This window comes from Alnus glutinosa, chromosome 12, assembly GCF_958979055.1.
Source record: "Alnus glutinosa chromosome 12, dhAlnGlut1.1, whole genome shotgun sequence".
NCBI classification, from domain to species: Eukaryota; Viridiplantae; Streptophyta; class Magnoliopsida; order Fagales; family Betulaceae; genus Alnus; species Alnus glutinosa.
The window spans coordinates 15948617-15970942 of NC_084897.1; the positions used below are offsets into that span (position 1 = coordinate 15948617).

A 22326-nucleotide genomic window follows, 5' to 3' on the forward strand; every position below is an offset into this window, starting at 1 on the left:
AATTGATTTAAATAATAAAAAAAATTGAAAAAAAAAAAAAAAACAAAACAACAAAGATGAAAAGGAACAAAATGGAACTTGAAGATTAAGAAGATTAAAAAGAATTTATTTATTTCTTCATTTTGTCATCGAGCAAACGTATCCTTGATAATTAAAAAAGAAAAAAAAGAAAGAAAGAAAAGTAATCTGGCATCTAGATGGGAAGAGAAAGGAAAGAAAAAGAAAGGGAGATATCAATCTATTAGGTCCAAACTTTAATGGCAGTCAAATACAAATTTTATATTGAAACAACAAATCAGAAAAGAAAAAACTGAAAATATCAAATAGCAATTGAAGAATAACGGAGTAATTAGGTGGTTAGAGGACTAGAAGTAAGTGCCGATTCGAATTCGTGTCATGTTAAGTCTTGGATATATGACTATAGTGGTCGACACAGACACGACTCATTTAATTAATCGTGTCAATTTTCTCAATCCTAATACTACATATTTAACTAAACAGATAGCATGACCCAACTCACTAAACAAATCGTAGGTCGACATAAACACAATCCATTTCAACGTTTAAACCCCAAACAACACCTAGAGATGGGTGAGTAAGTGTTTGACACAATTTAAAAGCAATTCAAACTTATAATCTACAATAACCACAATGTAATTCAATATACAACAGAATGCCAAAATCAAATACAGCATAAATCAAAAAGCACACACATTTTGGTTACGAAATAAAACATTTTGAAAAACTCTAAAAAGTGTTTTTTTTTTTTAAAAAAAAAAAAAAAAATTAGGTGGCAGTTAGTCCTAAGAATGTAATCGAGCCGATGTGAGTCGAGTTTAAAGATTTTAAGACTGACTCGTTTATGAGTCGAGCCTAAATAGTCAAGCTCGAATTCGAAAGCCGAGCTAAACTTAGACCTAATAAATCAGTCCACTATTGAAGATTCAAGTTTACAAGTAACTTAAATTATGACTTTCGACTAAGCATTACTTTGATAGCCTTTAAGTGTCTTGACCGAATTCCTCAATGAATGACCTTCCAACTGAGCAACACTGGCACTTCTTACATGTCCAAGCTGTCCAAACTAATATTGAACGAGTCAGCAAACCAAAAACTTAATTCAACAATATTCAAGTTCAAACATATGCTTTACATAAAAAATACTTTGATCACCGAATTAGCCAAGTAAAGTACCTAATAAACATGTTTAATATAAACGGGTTGAATTTACACAAATACTTAATTTGACATGATTAACACAATTTTATATCATATAAGCATAAATTATATGCATTCACAATTAGACTCATAACAAAATCAATTTGATAATTGATATCCATAATCATAATTAATAAACATAACCCAACTTTTTAGTGCATATCCAACAAATAATATGATAAAGCCTCCCCACTAAGCATTAACATTAGTTATTAATAGAATTGAAAGCAAAGGGAGTAGGAGTTCATCCTTGGAATTCATGTTGACATCCATCGCCATTATATCTTCAACAAGGTCATCCAATTTCATTTGTATAAGTTCTATATCAAAAGATAGAGGCATTTAGTGTTATTATATAAAGTGTAGTCACAAAATTATACAAGTGTCACTTGACATAGAGAGTGAACAAAACTTATGACATAGACCATAATAAAGAAAATATGAACTTCAACACCTTTCATCAAGGTAATAAGAAAAATTAATTATTGAAGTAACTAATAATAGGAATAAGATTAGCGTGCTCGCGATACAGCCAATTTCTAATACAAGTTAGTGACTCAGCAATATCAGGCTTGAGTACACTTCTAAGTTGATCAATGACACGCCTAACGACACTAAAAGTGAATTTTGAGGTAACTGTAGAAACAAGATTACTCAAAATATCATTAGTTATAAAAGCTAGTTCAGGATAAGGAAATTAATGTCTTTTCCAAAATGTGAGAAATGTCCCAAGTTTACATTCCAATCCACCCTAGGTTCATCTAAATATATAATTCCAATTGAATTTGTTGTGGACAGGCAGTAAGATCATCAATTTCAAATTAATCAAAACTTCTACATGAAAAAACACAAAAAGTTTCACTCCAAACTAACAAATATATATAGCAACAATGTAACATAATCCACTAAAATAACACATTATTTTACCATTATCACTTCCCTCTCCTTGCTAAAAGATTTGAATTAGGTTTCACGAACAACTTTATCACCATTTTTTTCAACAGATGGGCTTGAAGTTTTAGAAGTAATACCACTATATTGTATAAAAAGAGAGACTAATCTCACACGAACATGCAAGTGTCATATATTTGGAACCACTATAACTCCATAAAGCTTCGTATGGTAGATATCTACAAATTGAAGCTTGTAACGATGATACAAGATAATTGCTATAGCCAACACTAAGTTGAATTCTAATCAATATTCCTCAAATTTAGCAAGTATTTGATTTTTCATTTTAGTCATGTACTGATCTTCACTCTTATTTTGTTGCTTCAAAGTCAAATAAATCATGAAAACCGTACCAATTGAAAGTATAAATTAGCTACGTGATACTTGGTATTAGAAAAAACACAAGTGACATTATAAAAAACAGCAAGAAAAGGCAATGCTTATAATTCTTAAAATCAGTAAACTCTATATGACAAAAACCATGTCGATAAAAAATAGCACTTTCAAGCATAAGAAATGTAGAATTTTATCTAGTACGAACATCTTGTCTTAAACCCTTCTTACTATTCAAATACAATTGATTTTAAATTTAAGGATTTTTGTTTTTTGTTTTTTTGTTTTTTTAACCCTTTAACATACATAATGCCTTCACAACTTTTTGGATAATCCTATCAAATACTTTTAACATGATGTACAATCAAATTGAGGATGAGTACAACAACGAAGATGAAAGAACCCATCACCACAAACAAGGGTTTTCTTAATATTCAAGATAAATTACCCTGAACAATATTTCTAGAACAATATTTCTGAACAATACCAGCACACTCAACAAATCAAAAAGGTAGAACATGCATAACAATTGCAGCAATCAACATTTCTCGAAATCTTTTCACATCAAATTTAGAGGCACTTTTGACACACATGCATTATTTTGACATAAGACCATGTCCAACATCTGTCCATTATTTACTTTTCACTAAAACACATTTACTGAGTTACAATGATTTCACATAACAGTTATTGATACAATTGAATCACAAGACTAAATTTGATTTAACAATAAATTCTGACATCTATTATAATAACAATTCCAAATTATTATGAATAGAAAACAAAATTTAAAATAAGGATGATTAAGGGTTGAATTCTGGGAAGCGCTAGAGATTATTTTCTCTTCATCAGCTAAGTGTTCATTAGTTCGGTGATGCTGAATCATGTTATGACTGAACTGACTTGAAGGAGCGCCCCATCGCACCCCTCCTATCCCTTTTTGCTTAGAAAAAAGAAAAGAAAAAAAGAGAGAATAATTTGAAATAGCTGAAATCATTCAATCAAAATAACAGAAGTATTCACACACATAACTATATATGTATATATAATTTGGATTTGGTTTAGATGCGATAAAAAGAAAAATTGTACCAATGTCCAAGACAAGAGGTTTTTGTGGTGTGGAAGGGATGCTAAGGCTAAGGATTCTTGGACTAATGTCTGTTTTCCTAAGAAGGAAGAAAGGTGGTTTGGGGATAAAATAGCTTAAGGTTTGGAATAAGGCTGCCATGTTACATCATATTTGGAGCTTGTTTGTTTGAGCTGGTTCTTTGTAGGTGGTTTGGGTGGATTCTACCTGGCTTAAGGGGAGAAGTTTTTGGCATATCCCAATTCCTAGCTCCTGTTCTTGAAGCTGGAAGAAACTGCTCAAGCTTAAAGATATTGCTAAGCAGTTTATCAGATTCCAAATTGGTAAGGAGAGTAGGGTTTTTCTTTGGTGTGATCCATGGCATTTGGATGGGTGTTAATTGGATACCTATATATGGCTTTTGGGCAATGCATGATGCAGGTAGTAATATTAGAACTCAGGTATCCTCTATCATTAGAGATAGGGATTGGTATTGGCCAGTTGCAAGGTCAGATAAGATTGTTAAAATTGAAAGTCGGCTTCCGTAGGCCCTTATTTGTGATTTTGATCAAGCCATCTGGAATTCAAAGAAGGAAATCTACTCTTGTGCTGAAACCTGGGAAAGATTAAGGGAGAAAAAACCAGTTATACCATGGTTTAAAGTTGTTTGGTTCTCAATGGCGATTCCTTGACATTCCTTTATGCTCGATCTAGTTGGTGTTTAGAGGGGTACTTGTCACGAAAGTCAAGCTTTGTAGTTGGAGTTATGGCAGGGACATCCTCTATAGATTTTGTTTTGCAAAACAAGAGAGTTTGGAACATTTGCTTTTTTCATTGTAGTTTTAATAGGCGTGTGTGGAGGGCTGTTTTGGTTGATTATAAGGTGATCAATCCTGCTGTTGAGTGGGAAGACGTGGTGAGCTGGAGTGTGACTCATCTCACCAGCATGAGTTTGTGGGCGAACTTGTGTAGACTTTGTTTGGGTGCCACAGTTTACCATTTGTGGAGGCTGCGAAATGACTTATGGCATGACAATACTCCTCGAACGGAATATGCTATGGTGAAGCAAATCAAGTGGGAGGTTGGGTCTCGATCGGGTCATGGCTAAAGGAGGATTTACGAAGACAGGCTAAAATACTCAACTTGTTCATATGTGGAACTTGTAATTTTGTCTGGTTTTTTCTGTGTTGTTGTTCGGGTTTTTTTCTAGGCAGGGTTGAGTTTTTCCTTTGTTAAGGATTCTTTGCATTCGGAATTCACTAGAGTGAGTTGTAGAATGTTGGGTTTGTTTTATAAAGGTTTTGATTCATCTAAAAAAAATAAAAAAATTGTACAGGTTTAATTCTAGTGATAAAAAAACTTAAAATTAATTATTATTATTTATTATTTATTTTCACACATGCGCCAATTTTATTTGTGTGTAAATATACCACAAGTGAAATGATATTTACACATCACCTTCACAACAACTTCACTCACATAAGACACATTGGAGTGGGATCCACTCTAATGCATCTTGTGTGAGTGTAGTTATTGTGCACAATAAGTGTAAATATCATTTCTCATATCACAATGGGGTTTCAATTTGAAAAATGTTAAATTTACAACACCAATACAAGCATTGGGGTCCATTCTCATGTGAATGATTGTTGTACAATTGTTGTGATGGTGTATTACAAGAATCAATTCCCTTCAAATTTTGTTGGGAGCACAGTGGCTTCAACAGAACCAAATGGAAAAGACATCCCTTTTATGGTCTTCAATTGGTCAAATTTGTTGCGCGCAGTAATCTACAGACATAGCTAGAGTGATTGAGAGAGACAGACAGAGAGCATGGCTGACAACCTCTTCGAAGGCTTGCCTCCTCCTTCCCAACAAAAAGAAGAACGAGAACGAGAACAAGAGCAAGAACAACAGCACCAACGCTCTAAAACCGCTACTACAGGCTGCGGCTCTTCTTCTTCTTCTTCTCCAGTTCCGGCTCCGAAGCCAGCGCTCAAAAGCGCCCTCAAGCGCTCCGAGCCCACCGAATCAAAACCAGAAGGTGCGACCGTTCTCTCTTCGAAGAAACCCTTGATTCTTTCGCCTATATGGGTTAATCTCTTATTTTAATTTCTGCGTTTTAGAAATTTGCTTGGTTTGTGTTTTTGAATTACTATCCTTAGTTCGAAAGCGAAATTTGGGTTGAATTAATCTCTAAGTAAGTGAGAAAAGTACTTGATGAAAAAAGGGTTTCGTGATTTTGAAGTTTTCTTGCGCTTTTCGTTTTTCTGTGTTTAATTTCACTTCTATATTCTATTTCGTTGCTGAGAAACGGAAAGAAAAAGAAGAAGAAGAGTGTTTTTGGGTTTTTGTGTGTAGGTTGTGGGGATGCAGTCATTTAGATTGGTGTTTTTAGATTAAGGGGGGGCTTCTGGATTACGTGGGATAGGAGGGTGGTGGAAAAAGTTGAAGAGTGTATGGGGGAGTTTTGGGTGCCTGTTCTTTTAGAAACATTGAAAATTAATTTTCTTTGGCTTTTGCGGGTGTTTATGGCCCTACTATTGATGGTTATTGAATCCTTTTACAGGATGAATTGCCTGGTTTGCTTAGCTGGTCGAACTTGCCCTAGTGCATTGGGGGGACTTCAACGTGTTTCTCGTATTCCTAGTGAAAGATTGGGTGAAGCCCGATCCAGTCTGGCCATAGTGGAGTTTTCAGATTTCATTTTTGAGTAGGGGCTTATGGATATTCCCCTTGTAGGAGGTTCTTTTACGCGGTCAAACTATAGATACCCTCCCTCTTGGTCTAGAGTTGATAGATTTTTTGTTTCCCCTAACTTGGAAGCCCAGTTTCTTGACTTCACCTATAAGAGGCTGCCTAGACTGTGTTTGGATCATTTCCCTATGCTTGTTGATTGTGAAGGTCTCATGGAAGTATAAGGTATTTTAAATTCAAGAACATTTGGTTAAAATCAGAGGGTTTTATAGATAGGGTGAAATAGTGGTGGACATCTTATCACTTTCAAGGTTCTCCGAGTTACATTTTGGCTCGCAAACTTAAGGCTTTGAAAGTTGATTTATGAGTATGGAATGCGGAGGTATTTGGCGGTGTAGAGAGAAAGAAAAAGCTTCTTTTGGAGGATTTACAAGTTTTGAGGGTATGGAAGAAGGAAGAGTTTTAAGTGAGGAGGAGAAATTGAGGAAGGCTACAATGATTAATGTTTTGGAGAGAATAACACTTCTGGAGGAGGTGAGTTGGAGGTAGAAATCAACTGCATTGTGGTTAAGAGGGGGTGACAAGTGCACAAAGTTCTTCCATTGAGTGGCCAATTCGAATAGGAGGAATAACTCCATTGAACACTTGGTGGTTTATGGTACAGTCTCTTCAAATCTGTTTGAGATAAGAGAACACATTGTGCAGTTCTACAATAGCTTGTTTACCGAATGACATAGTTGGAGGCCTAGGCTGGATTGTCTTACTTTTGATTCCATTGGTGAGGATGAAGCCATCTAGTTGGAGAGAGCTTTTGAGGAAGATGAGGTCTTTGAGGTGGCGAAAGCCTCGACTAGTGATAACTGATAAGGCCTCGGGCCATGATAGTTTTACTATGGCATTCTTGTAAGCTTGTTGGGATTTTCTAAAGGTAGATATCATGAATGTTTTCCATGATTTTCACGCTAGAGGTTTGTTTGAAAAATGCTTCAATGCCAACTTTATCACTCGTATTCCAAAGAAACTTGGGGCTGTTGATATTATGATTTTCATCCTATTAGCTTAGTGTGTGGAGTTTACAAAATTGTTGCCAAATTCCTAGCTAACAAGTTGAAAATGGTAGTGGAGAAATTTTTTTTTTTTTCTCCTAAATATTCTCAGTGATGAAAGAATATCCCTACAATGTCAGGTTTTTATTGCTTCTGAACTTGTATTGCATTTAAACCCTGTTTATATCTTAATCTTACCTTTCAGCTATAAAAGATAAATCTCTTTATCTTGCATTTCCTCTGAAATATTAGTCTTTTGAGTGAAGCTGAAATGTTCTGTGTAATTCTCAGCCAGTGTGCCTGAAAAACGCTTGAGGTTTAAAACCACAACCGATGCCTCAGAGAAGCAAGTTATAGAGGCCATGCAGAAGATAGCTTCACATATCAAGAACCCTGCAAAGTTTGGTAAGGCTTCAAAGCTTGCCATACAGCTGATTCAGGCAGGAAGTGTGAAGCCAGGAACTGGTGATCACTTCTTTGCCATACTAGAAGCTGCAATGTCTTCATCCACTTCTTGTACGGATCCTTCAGTGCGAGCAGATTATCATGCGTTATTCTCGGCAGCACAGGATGCCCGAGAAGTAGGTTATGGTTTTCTTTTTTGCATACATTAATATTTTAATTAGTTTTCAATTTGTCGTTAGAGGAAAACATCTTCCTTGAGGATTGTCTAACCTTCTGTACTGATTGTAGTGCCTCAATAAGAAGCAAAAGAATCAATTAACTACCTGGATGATCAGGGCTGTGGATGCAAATGATTTATACACTGATGACAGCTTTGTGGTATGAACTTTATATTTACTCTTTCTCATTATACTCAGTACTGATCATTAAACAATTTTCTACACATTTGAGTAAATGAGAAGGATATTGGGGTTTACAACAAGATATGTCAAGTATTTAGTATGCCATAGTTGATTTACCAGCAAATGATTTTTGTTATTAAAGTCATATACAAGGCTATTGTCCGTTTATTGTATGGTAACAGTAAGCTTGTCAGTATGTGCATAAATTTCCTCCCCTCCTCATCTATGATGCTTTAATTTTGTAGATATGGAGGAATGGAGAAAATCTGTTTGAAAATTTATTTATCGGGTTCTTGGATATAGAAAATATATTTGAAATTTTTATTTGTAACTTTAATTAAGATCATTTATTAGTCTTATTTGATAAGTTTGTGGGGACATTGATAGGGTAACACGTATAAAAGGAGTGATTGGAAGATGATATTTATGGTATATAACATCAATATACATGACAATAAGTCATTTTATTTAAGTGGTTTCTTATTAGTGTGGATGAAGGTAGAAACTAATGAGGTCTACTTTTGAGAATAGTGGTTTGGTTTTCTTGTGAAATAGGGCTGTAAAATGTTTATTTTTAAAGAATTAAACATAACCCTTTATTTGTTTTCTTTCAGTCCGTACAGCTTCTAGGTAAGTATCTTGAAGGCAATGAAAAAAATTTAATTTCTTTGAGATTATTGATAGTATTTGTCTTTGATGAGTGCTGATGAAATTTTATGTGTATCATACGTATTGCTGTGTTGTTTGGTATCTTGTTAGTAAATACTACCAAATTCAAACATATCAATTCTATATGTGGTTTTCTATGCGATACCATTGGTGTTCAGATAACCATACAATGAAAACTATGTAAATGAAAAAAAATATAGACAAAAGGAAAACTATTCAAACAACCATTTACTTATTGCATTAAGGCATAGTTGAGTTGAGTTTATGTTCGAGCTTTAGGCCCCTTTCTGGATAATGTTTATAGGATATGAGTCATTATTTGTTGTTTGCCTGTTGGCAAGGAAAATTTAGTCGCCAAGAAAGTAGTGAAATTTGGAAAAGTATTCCTTTGTGTCTTATGTGGATAATTTGGAGGGAAAGGAATAAATGGACATTTGAAGGGATTGAGCTGAATTTGGTTTATGAGTGGAGGAATGCTTATGCAGGGTCTAGTCCACTTCTAGTCTAGATATTTGCCGATCTTTTGAACTTGGAGATTGTAAATTGTTTAGGAGTAGCTCTTGTATGTATCTTTTTAATAAATGGATTCTTTACTTATTCAAAAAATGATAATAGTGTATTTATGTAAATATATCTAAATAAGTTACAGTTTCCATATGCAGATTTTTATTTGAAATTCTTCTTGTTGGTAGATTCGACTTGTAAACATTGAGTCAAGGGAGATTTATCTTTCTCTCTCTTTCTTGTTTGAGAAAGTGCTCCCTAAACACATGGCACAGGGCCAGTTGGTTCAGGTAGCATGGGGTGCCTTGTGATGTAAAGCCTTTATATTTTGGCAGAAGAATACCACATGAAGCTACTGCACTTAGGTATACGTAGAATCCATGAATCAAGTTTGCTGAGATGCTGACACAGGAAGCCATATAAATACAGAAATTACACCATCGATTCCAAAAACAAAATTGAACAGAAGGATTGACTTATTATGTATAATGTACTCGGGTTCTAGGGTTTTTTTTCTTTTGGGTTTAGGGGGTCTTGTTGGGGGGTTTTTGGGGTTGGTTTGGGTGCTTTTAGGGTTTTTTTTTGTATTCGGGTGTTACTATTGGGGATTCTTTTGTTTTGTGAAGGTTTCTATTATGCTTGTTAGGGGTTTTCTTGTGGGTTCCTTGTGGTTTTATTGGGTTTTTTATGTGGGCTAGCTGAGTTGCTTCTGTGTATACATCCTGTGTACTTAGGGGCGCCTTACGCTTTTTTAATGAAATTCTTACTTATCAAAAAAAAAAAAAAATGTATAATGTAGATTGTTATAATCAAGAGATCAGGATAGGAAACAATGCATGCTCATCTGTAACTTCGTACTTAGAAACTAGAATGATACATGATGTTATAAGTTAGAATTTTTATAACTGTTGTTTCTTTTGCATGAAAACTTCATAATCCATGGACTTTTCCTTTTCTTTTGCTTAGTGCTTTTCCAGAAGAGTGATTTAGGAAAGAAATAGAAGGCCATTTCCAGATTACTATAGGGTTGAAGGGTTCATGAAACTCCAATTCCCCTCAAATTAGTGTCTTGACATTTTGTGTAAGAAATCTTGCTTGAATCTGCTAATAGCAAATTGTGGAAACTGGGAGATAACAAAACAAAATATTATTAAATAGAATAATCTCACTTGGCTGTACCTTTTTGGTAGAGAACATTACATGAAACAATAAAACTAGGGAGAAGGTATTGTTATTTTGGCAATCATTTTACTAGCTTTTTTTTTTTTGGGTGGTTATTTATTAGATAAGGGTGGGCTTACATCATGATGAGTTAGTAAAAGTAGTTCACATGTTATACCAGGTTATGGTATTGTTCTGGATTTATCTTCTTATTAGGAAAAAAAAAATTGATTAGTATTAATTGAGATTGGGTGTTTATAGTCAAGCTCTAAAGAGTCGTTTTTCATTATTGGGCTGTGTGACCTTTAATCTTTTAAAGTACAATCAGTAATAAATAGTGACGAAGCACTCTTATTGGGCTTCACTAATATTTCCTCTCTCTCTCTCTCTCTCTCTCTCTCTCTCTCTCTCTCTGTTTTTATTTGATACTACTTGATGTCTTGAAAGGATACTAGAGTCTCCTAGAGTTGTCAAAGGCAGGCTTGGCACTTGCGCGAGGGAAGGTGCTATGTAACTCTTCAGGACTGCTGAGTCAGTGTTAGTTTACTGAGGTGCTCACCTTTCTCACCTCGATCTGCTCATTGAGCTAATGGCTTTATTGTTAAATTAACCTAAATGACCCACATTTAGTCCATGGCTATATCATTTATAGACATTTACCCCTTACCTGAAATTCCTGAATGATATTCAACTTTCCTATTACAAATAAAATGCGAATTCACTTGTCTATTAAAGCATTGTGAGGATAGCAAGTACTTTTGCTCTCTCTCTCTCTCTCTCTCTCTCTCTCATGTGGTACAACATTTGGGTTTCATTTTTTATCATTTGATGAAAAAAGAATTGTTGATATTATGTAATTCTCTGAATTTAGATTTTGGGACTTTATTTCCTTATTTTAAAATAGGGGTTTCTATGATCAAACTCAAGTCCTTATAGTATACTTTGTAAGTTGGGTAATTTAGGAATGTTATTACTTGCACGTTAAGTTTTCTAGAGCCCATAAACAGGCCTGCAAGACGTAAAATGAAAATACAATTATTCATATTTCAATAAAGTTCTCTTTTGAGACTTCTCTTATACTTTGGTGCACCGAAGTTCTTTTCCTTCTAAACTTAAAAACTCTTATGAATTCGGGGTTTGCATTTAGCTAGAACAAGATCTAATCCATATGCTTTACTCTCGCATCTCTCTAATTATCAGCATCTTTTCATCCTTACCATTTATCTCCTGCTCCTCTTTTCTTTTTTGCTGTCCCTATACCTCTCATTTACTTGAATGGGATTTTTGTAGTTTCTTTTTATCTTCATTGTTTTAAATGTGCTTATATTGGTTAAATTCATTCCAATAGATATCAGCATACTACAATTTCCTTTGTATTAATTTATGAATTTTATCAATTGGCGATTACCTCAATCAGGCGAGCGATGGGGAGAGCACCTTCTCAGTGCATAGCTGCTTGAGTGAATGCCTTTTTAGCACCTAGAGCTAGGCAATCTAGGGATGTAGTGCCATGAGGGCACTGTTTGCCTTTGACTACCTTGGGCCCTCTATTTCTGGTAATTGATTTTTGGCATAAGCATTTATGTTTAATTATAATTGTGTTCGGGTTTTTAGAGCCAATGGAGGAGAGTGGTGGAAGAGGTTCATATTGCTATCCTTGATAGTCGTAGACTTGTAATTGAGACACTGTAGTTTCTTTTATTTTTTGTATGGTGTCTTTTCTCAATAGGAAAACTTTTTCTTTTTTCAGACTACATAAACGCTTAATTATCTCTATAAAATGGCTGCTTTCTTTTAATTTGGTCTAAAGGCTAAAGCTTGTCATAAAAGAGGTAGGTCCCTTTTTATCTTTGGTTATATGCTTGTCACAATTAGAATGTTGGCTGGGTTGGACATGAGCACAATTAGAACCATTAGTGGATTTGTTTCTTTTTTCTGGAAAAAAAAAAAAATCTGTTGTTACCTTGGCTCTGTCATGGTTGGCATCTTTTTCTTTTTTTACTTGCCCCAAGATGAATGGCTAGAACTGAAATCCCACATTTGCATGCTTACATGCACTCAACGCGCGCACACTCATACACACATGTAAAGAATTAATCCTTTTCAGATGTTGCACCTTATTTGGATGGAAAGGATCAAGTATTAGGATTGGTGTGACAGTAAATCTATTAACTGCAGAAGAATTTGTCACTGTCCCAATTGACAAACGTCTACCCATGGTTAGATTGCACCGACTCTGGGATTGGATGAAAATGATGGAAATATCAGAAATGAAAAGGGATTCCACATTTTCAACAAATTGATCAAATTGACAAGATCTACCCATCATTTTGACCAAACCGACAACAGAAGAATTCACCACAATCCAGATTTAGGCATCAACTTCTATGTTTTGCTAGCTTATGGTGCGTTTCTGATGCCGCTTGGATGATTTTATCTTCATTTTTGCTGCATCATTTGTATTATTTTATTATGTTAGGAAACTCAAAGGACAGATTATGCTTTTTATCTTATCTTAAAGTCGTGGTATAGCTTATTAGCCCAAGGATCGATAACGGCTGACATGTTATAGTGTATTAATATGTGATAATGATTTTAGTTTATATGCTTTGTTTTCTTAAACCATGGCTGACTTTGTTTTTGTTTTGTTTATTTATTTTCCGCCCGTGCTTATGGTGTTCCTATAGTTTTCAAAAACAGCTGGACGGATCAAAGAAGCCATATCTAATCTCCCCATTGCAGCTGAGGATGATGACAGAGAGGAAGCAGCGGCTCTGAAAGATGAATCAGAGTTGACAGATGAAGATGGTCAAACAAAGCAGGAAATGTCTTCTGTTGCTCCATCTGAAGAAAATGAAGAGGAAGAAGAGTCTGACCCATTTGGGCTTGATGCTTTCATGTCTAGTTCGGTTAATAAAAGTGGAAAAACGAAGGGAAAGAAAGATGCAGCAGCCAGGATCAAGGAGGAAGTAGGAGAGAACAAGAGATTCATCAAGTCACAAAGGGAAGCCTTGATTATATGTTTAGAGATTGCTGCTCGGCGTTATAAAACTCCATGGTAAAGTAAACCATCAATGCCACTTTCTGAAGAATTTCTCGACTTTTTTGTTGAATTCTTCAATTTCTTTCCTTTTTCTTCTCAGGTGCCAAACAGTTATAGACATCCTAGTAAAGCAGGCCTTTGACAACGTTGGAAGGTTCACATCTCTTCAAAGAGATGCGATTGAGAAGCTTTGGGCTTCTATACGGGAGCAGCATGCTCGTAGGAAGCAGGGGAAATCAGTAACTGGGAAACTTGATGTAAATGCTTTCGAATGGCTCCAGCAAAAATATTCCACTGAGAAGATCAGCATTCGGCACTCTGTTGGAGCTAGTGGAGATCGTCGTGCTCAGCAGTGGCTTGGTTGATGTATATATACATTGGTACGGATTTTATTGAGCTGGGTATTGAATGTTTAAGTTCGGTTGGAACACGGATCGAGCTCGATGTATCTCTAAATTAAATAATCTGTTCATTTCTTTTTCGAACAAATTCGACTTTGTTCACAGGCTATTAAATTAATTTACTCATTGCATATATATATATAGTAAGAGTAATGTTACATTTTCCACATTTATCATACTTACGTTACACCGGTTGACATAACGTGTTTTAGTGATTTATATTTTGTACTTTTGTTTTTTAAGGAGTAATGCTAGAAAAAAGATTTTTGTATCTTCAAATGTGATGTGACTTTTAAAATTATCATTAGATCAAAATTTAATAGTAATTTATTCTAAATCCAATGGTAATTATAAAACCGTTATGTTTATATATTTTTCATAAATCTATACTAATTGTTAATTAATTATTGTTAAGATTTAATTATTTAAGTTAATAAGATACATCAACTCAAATCTAAAACAATCTATTCTCGAGTCTATACGTTTGTCTTATATGTATGAATACATGTTCATTATACATACATACATATATATATATATATATATATATATATATATCTATATCAAGGCTTCCAATTACATTAATTTTAGCTATATCTAATACAATACGAAGATAATTTCATTTTAATCTTTTTAAATACTCTATTTCAAAATTAAAAAATAATACTAAAATATAATAAAAATGAAATTATACGAGTTTAGCTTGTCTGAAATTTTATTTGTTTAATAAATAAACCACTCTCGAATCAAGCTAATCTAAACCGAGCGCAAATTTGTTCGCAAGCGACTCTATTCATTTACAACTCTAAACATGAGAGTATGGTAAATTACAAGTAATTACTCGTGTTTATCTGTCCTAAAATCGCAGCATTGGTTTCTAATTTTTTCAATTAAGTTTTGTGATTTTCAATATTTTTCAACCAGATTCTGTCATTTTTTTTTATAAATTTTTTTAACACAAATGACGTGGCAAAAAAAAAAAAAACTGACACATTCGCATAAATTGGAATATAGGAATGCTAATATCAGAGAAAACCGAGTAATTTTACATGTACAAGTATTCATTAAATGTTTCTAAAAAAAATGAGGTAGATTTTAAAATTATCATTAGACATATAATTGATCATATAATAATTTTAAAAACTATCTCATTTTTTTTTTTACCAACACTTAATAGAAACTTAATATACTCGAGAAAACCAATATTCAATACTGAATATACTGCCTCGATACATATAAATACAAAAACAATTGGGTCGAACCGAAGAATATTATATTCCAAAAAAAAGGGACTTCTTAGCAAAAAAACCACAAACCAAAACCCTAAACCCTAATCCACATACTTGCGCCGCTATAAATCCACACAGCAAAACTCCGAATCTCTCACGCCTATCTCTTCACCCACAGCCACAGGTACAGAGACATCCTCTCTCGGTTTCAACTTTCATTTCTGTGCATTTATTTTTTTTCTGCAAAAGAAGCACATATCGAAGGCTTGCGGGTGCTTTTATGAAAGCCCGTTGAGCTCAAAAGCTGTGCGAAATCATTATCATCTTCTAATAGCATCCTCTTGATGTAACATCTCTGGTTTGCTCGAGGATTTTGTATGGATGATGAAACATTCTCTAACCCATTTGCCCTTATATTGGCATTCGGTTTTTACATTAATTTCCTTTGAAGAGATGCATTTTTTTTTTCCCTGTTGATTGATTTGTGTAGAACACTAGTGATGAGTCTTTACTGTTGATGTAGAAATTTCGGTTGTTTTGGGTTTGTATGAGGTTGATCTTTTGCTCGCTTGATCTAATGGAATACTCTCTCTCTCTCTCTCTCTCTCTCTCTCTCTCTCTCTCTCTCTCCCTCTGTGTGAGTGTTTTCATATAGATTTGGATTGGAAGTTGAAATTTCTTGAAGTATTGGGAACAATAATAGAGTTTTAACTTTTCTTTAATAATAAATCTTTCTCTTCAATGTGTGAGAAGATGAATGGAAGAAGTTAGTTTGATTGAAGCATTCATCTTCCTTTATGGTTTTACACATCTTCAAGGTGAAAATGCTCATACATTTGCGATTTGTACAGAGATCAACTGCTTTCAATTTGGTGAACAAGATGTCAAAAAACCCAAAGGTTTTCTTTGACATTCTGATTGGAAAGATGAAAGCTGGCCGAGTGGTGATGGAGCTATTTGCCGATGCCACCCCTAAAACTGCCGAGAATTTCCGTGCCCTTTGCACTGGGGAGAAGGGGATCGGGAGCTCCGGGAAGCCATTACACTACAAGGGCTCGCCATTTCACCGCATAATCCCCAACTTCATGTGCCAGGGCGGGGATTTCACAAGGGGAAATGGGACCGGAGGAGAGTCGATTTATGGCTCCAAGTTCGAGGACGAGAACTTCAAGCTGAAACATACAGGTCCAGGAATTTTGTCCATGGCTAATGCTGGACCCAACACAAATGGTTCTCAGTTCTTCATCTGCACCGACAAGACCTCATGGCTTGATGGAAAGCATGTTGTTTTTGGTAAGGTTGTGGAAGGCTACACTGTTGTGAAGGAGATGGAGAAGGTGGGATCCAACAGCGGGACTACTAAGGAACCGGTTGTTATTGAAGATTGTGGTCAGATTACAGAGAATTGATGATGACTGATGTTGTTTAATTCAGATTGATGAGAATTAGTAAATGTTCTTGTAAATAAATGTCCTAACTTGTTTTATCTGCAATAATAACTACGGATCTAGCTTGTTTGAGTTCAAATGTGAATAGAGCTTATCAGATGGAATAGAGCTTATACTGAATAGCGCGAGAAAAATGGGGATTAAATCTGGTGAGTGTTTCTGACAATAACTAGTTTAGGGAAACTTTGAATAGCTTTATGCATGAGTGTTTTTGAGAACTTTCACCAAAATTTGGTGAAAGTTTTGAATTGAAGAGGCCAATGAAGATGCTCTTAGAGTTGACATATATATTCTCGTTTGGTTTGCGGTATAAATAATTCATTGGAAAATGAAATAGTTATTTATCAAGAATAAGGCCATCTTCAGCAATAAAAGTTATAATAGCTATAGAAAAAGTTCAACTCTCTACTGTTTATCCTATATTCTCTTCAACAGTTGTTTCACTATTCAACTCTCTACTTACATTTAAATATTATTTCCTATTCTTTTTTTATTATTCTTTTCTTCTCCTCATTTTCCCTTCTGTCCGATCTCTCTTTCTTGTTCTTCCTTTCTCTTTTCGTCTGAAACACACCGAGAGAGAGAGATCGAGGGATTTAGGGAGAGACCCATGAGGAGAGCCAGAGAAGGAGAGACCCGAGAGGCCAAGACTGATCCGAGAGAGAACCGTTGAACTCGACAAAACCCATCAACCCGATCCTCCATGAGTCGAGCTCCGGTGGCCTGAGACGAGTTCCAGTTGAGCTAGGCGCGGATCCGGCAGAGTCAGAGGTGATTTCCGGTGATTATGAGTGATTTTCGGTGACTGGTAAAATAGGTAGATTTTGGTTGATGGTTTTTAGTTGAACCCATCTGATTTTGAAGCTTGAATGTGTCTCCTCTGTTTTGGTTATGTGTATCACGGCTAAAGCTATATTTATGGTTGATTTTGATGATTTTGGTTAGTTGTTCATGGTCGATTTTGGTTGGTTGGTTCATAATTTTTGGTTGGTTATTCATGGCCGGTAGAGAGGGACGGAGAGGGGGAGAGAAAAAATAATAAAAAAAAAAGTGTAAACAGATGAATAGTGAATAGCTAGTGTTGGCTATTCACTGTTCACTGTTAAGGAAAAAAGCTTAATAAAGTTGCTGGATTGAAAAAAAGAGCAAAAAAAGTCAAATTTGACTATTTTGGCTAAAGTAGCAACTCTGTTGGAGATGCCCTAAAAGAGAATGGAAATGAATGATATTCTTACTCTTTAGTTCGGTAACAACTCATATATTTTAATTGGAATCCAATCAAAATTACTAAAAAAAACTCAATTTAAAAATAATAATAAAAAGAAATTGAAAACTAGTGGGTGGCCGACCAATCCAATAGGTGGTCAGCCACCCACCAAAAAGGTTGGGGGGTGGGTGCAACAACCCCAGAGACCAAACAACGGCTAAGGGTGTACAAACGAGGCGGTTATTAATAAAAAATAATCGGTAACTGTTAATAACTGCTAACCGGGAAAACAAGAAATAACCGCAATCGGATAACCAGGTACCTGGTTGCAGTTATCGGTTATAACATTTTAAATCGGTTAATAACCGGTAACCGGTTTTTTTTATTATATATAATTATAATTATATTACCAAAAAAAAAACGGAGGTTCATTTTTCAACAAGAAATACTAAAAGTATTAAATCTTTTACTAAGAGATAATTATTAAGATGATGTGATACTTATTCATTAGTATCCGTAACTTCACATCATCTTATCAACTATCTCTTAGTAAAAAATTTAGTATCCCTAACATTTATCTTTCTCAATATATCAACTAATAGAAATGATACTATATCTGCAGTGAAAAATAAATGGTCAAGATTTAACGTTGCGTGAAGCGATTTTTATTTTTATTTTTTATTTTTTTTTAACGCTCTCTCCTTTATCTAAAAAGAAAAAAAAAACCTCTCTATTTCAAGTAAGGAGAGTCCGAACATCTTGGATGGTAGAGATCAAGAGGAACAACTATAGCCCTCTCCCATCCCCGGCCCGACACAATCCCACAGATAAATACAGAAAACCCATTTCATCTCTCTTCATTTCTCCGAGGTCCGAGGATATTCACTAATTTTACTCAACAGTCAACAGCATTCTCTGAAACCTCGAGTATGTGATGAGTCAAACTTCCATACTTCGTCCATCAACAGTATCAAAGGCATTCTTCCTTTTAAAGCTACTTCAGCAACAGCTAAATATCTGGGACTTCCTCTGTTCATTGGGAAATCAAAAAAGGAAGCTTTTCAAGATATCTTGATAAGGGTGCTCAGTAAAATTGAAGGCTGGCGTGCCAAAACTTTATCTCAAGCCGGTAGGACTGTTCTCATCAAAGCTACTGCTTCTTCCATCCCTTCATACACAATGAGTACCTTCCTTCTTCCCAAATCTTTCTGTACAGCTTTGGATAAATCTTTCAAAGATTTTTGGTGGGGATTTCCTAAAGGGAAGTCTCGTAATCTCTCGCTTAAATCTTGGCACTCTATTTGCATTCCTCGTCATCTTGGAGGCTTGGGTATTCGCAATATGTATGATGTCAATCTAGCTCTGGTTACAAAACTTGGTTGGAAGCTTTTATCCAATCTTGATTGTCTTTGGGTTAATCAGCTTCGGGAGAAATATATTTTTTATGGAACTTTCTTATCTTCGCCAGTGGTGTCTAATGCTTCTTGGTTATGGAAAGGTATTCTTCATTGCAAGTCACTCCTCACCTCTGGAGCATGTCTACAGGTTTCTATCAATTCTCACTTCCCTATATGGACCACTCCTTGGATTCCTACCTTACCCAATTTTAGACCTAGCCCGAAATTTTCAGGTAATAGGGAGCAACCTTCTTTGTTTATTTCCGATCTTTTCTTACTAGGATCATCTGTATGGAATGTTTCTAAAATCCTGTCCCTCTTTGATGATCTTTCGGCACAAGAAATTCTCAAAATTCATATATCTTCTTCTTCTGCATCTAATTATATCTGGACTCCTGCTACTTCAGGGAAATTTTCAATTAGCTCAGCATATCTTTCTATCCTCACTACTAATCATCCTGAGTTAATTGTCATTTCTTCCCAACCCTTTTGGAAACATCTTTGGAAATTAAAACTAAATGATAGGCTGAAACTTTTCTTGTGGAAAGTTGCCTGGAATATTCTTCCCACAACCTCCAGAATTAATTCCATTTTACCTTTCCCTAATAGATTACCAGTTTGTTCACTTTGTAAAATAGGTGATGATTCTCTATATCACTTATTTTTCAACTGTATTATTGCCCGCTTTGTGTGGCGAAATTCCTTTTGGCCTCTAGATTCTTCAGCCTTCAACTTTAGCACTATGGCACATTGGGTTCAACAGATTATTTCTCCAGGGACTTCTCTGCATATTCCTTCAACAGATCATCATAAATTTCAGATCTTTGCAGCAGTGGCTTGTGATCTCCTGTGGTTTTACAGAAATAAATCTTATCATGAAGGACTCAGCATTGATGTTCGCCTTATCTCTCAGCATATCAATAAGGTTACTATGGAGCACTACAATGCTTGGCATCCTTCTCTTCCCATTGTTATGGAGAAATGGCAGCCTCCTCCACATCCCTGGGTGAAAATTAATTTTGATACAGCTATCAGAGGCTCCTTCTCAGTTCAAGCTGCGGTATGTCGCAATTCACAAGGAAAAATTATTCATATGGCTTCTTTGCTCTCCCCTCCTTGTCAACCAAATTATGGAGAAGCCCTTGCTGCCAAGTTAGCTGTCTCGATGGCTTCATCTCATCATCTCAATCTTTTCATTTTGGAAGGTGATTCACAAGTTGTCATTTCTGCTTTACATAATCCGTCTATCACTCAAGATTGGAGGATTTCTTCTCTCATCATGAACACAGTTGGCTCCATCTCAGCTTCTTCCTATTGGAAAGCTCACAAAATCTCAAGAAGTACAAACTTCTGTGCCCACCATGTGGCACGTTGGGCCGCAACCAGATCTTTTTCTGGTAGCATTCCCAGTTCTCCCTTTCCTTTTTCTTCATTTCCTATTGTAAGTGGTAAAGACCCACCCTCCATCCTTAGTGATGGTAGGAGTCTTTCCACCTAGTTTTCTTGCTTCCCTGTATGTTTTGTTTCAAAGTATCTATATAAAAAAAAAACTTCCATACTTCATAGAAAAGTCATTCAATTCTCTGGTCTCAAAATTCCATTTTCGCCATTGGGACAATTTGGACTCCAAAGGCAATTGCCTAACCATTATGGATTTAAAACCATCCAAAGCTACTTTTAAAAATATCTAACTACACTGTTAGATTATAAGTTGACTTCATAAAATGTATCCAGATACTTACTTCTACAGGTGGATTAACTAGAAACAAATTTATGGCTCCTGAATTAAAGCTGAATCCCACTGTAGAAGAATTTGGATCCTCTCCATTTCTCTTCGTTTAGTTATAAAGTAGGGGCATAGTTGTCTTTTTACCCTCCTTTATAAGTAAATGGAGAGAGGATCCTGTTCCACTGAAGAAAGGGTGTAAGACAGAACAAAGGATTCAGTGATACATGTAAGAACCATGTATATATAGCTTACAAATGAAAAAACTAAAAATCAATAACAAGATTCATAAAATTGGCATCTGACCTCCAATTTATAAAAATGAGAAATGAACCTCCGTGATAATTATTCAAAAAAAAAAAAAAAACCAATTAACCGGTTAATAACTAGATAATCAGCGGTTGGTAAAAACTGCAACCAGTCTCGTTGCGATTATTAAAATGGAAATAATTGGGTACCACAGTTGCGGTTGCAGTTATGACCCTATGCCAATGGGTGGTCGGCCAGCCACTGTTAAACTGGTTTTTTTTTTTTTTTTTTTTTGTAAATAAAAACAAATTTAAATGTATTTAAATCTAGTTTGATTTGATTACAATCAATACTAAAATCAAATCAAATCCTGTAATATATTTTATCATATATTATGAGCGTTCCCCGCATCATACATTCGATAAAGCACCACGTTCTGGTGACCATCGCCGGAATTTGGTAACACAGAGTCCGGCAAAACTGGCCAGAATCTGGTAATTGTTGATGGATTCCAATGATGGAAGCCGGAATCGTGCTGGCCAGTGACGGAATATTGTCACCGGTGGTTTTTCACTGTTGGTGATTTTCTTGTACGAGCCAAACGCTAGAAAATATTTTCATGAAAATCATTTTTTTTTTTCCTAAAAATGATTTCGTTGAAAATATTACAACGAAAAATATTTTACGTTGAAACAAACGAAGCATAAGTTTTGTGATTTTCAATGTTTTTCAACCAGATTCTTTGTCATATTTTTTTTTATAAATTTTTTTAACACAAATGACATGACAAAGACAAAAAAACTTTGACACCTTCGTGTAAATTGAAATATAGGAATACTAATATTGGAGAAAACCAATACTCAAGACTGCCTCCATACATATAAATACAAAAACTGTAACGACTCACCCCCAATGACATAATATTGTCCGCTTTTGGCTCCCCAAACCAGACATCCCAGGAGGTCACCCATCTTGGGATTGCTCTCGCAAAAGCACGCTTAACTGCGGAGTTCTGATAGGTTCATTGTCATCACGGCTTTAAAACGCGCTATGTCATAAATGATGCATTTTATACATATAAGCACATCCTCATTCCTAGGAGATGTGGGACGTCACAATCACCCCCTCTTTGGACCCAGCGTCCCCGCTGGCGTCTCTCATTGGGCTTGTGCACG

General features: G+C 35.3%; 2 protein-coding genes across 2 annotated transcripts; both read left to right on the forward strand.

Moving 5' to 3' along the window:
• Window positions 1–5296: 5296 nt before the first annotated feature.
• On the forward strand, window positions 5297–14064 carry LOC133851949 (uncharacterized). Its single transcript, XM_062288585.1, has 5 exons — window positions 5297–5612; window positions 7603–7892; window positions 8005–8094; window positions 13139–13509; window positions 13595–14064. Exons 1-5 carry the CDS (start codon window positions 5402–5404, stop codon window positions 13857–13859), a joined length of 1227 nt encoding a protein of 408 aa, XP_062144569.1. The 5' UTR covers window positions 5297–5401; the 3' UTR covers window positions 13860–14064.
• Window positions 14065–15174: 1110 nt separating this feature from the next.
• Window positions 15175–16644, forward strand: LOC133852414 (peptidyl-prolyl cis-trans isomerase CYP19-3). The gene is made up of 2 exons (XM_062289171.1): window positions 15175–15308; window positions 15976–16644. Exon 2 carries the CDS (start codon window positions 16006–16008, stop codon window positions 16531–16533), a length of 528 nt encoding a protein of 175 aa, XP_062145155.1. The 5' UTR covers window positions 15175–15308; window positions 15976–16005; the 3' UTR covers window positions 16534–16644.
• Window positions 16645–22326: the final 5682 nt, after the last annotated feature.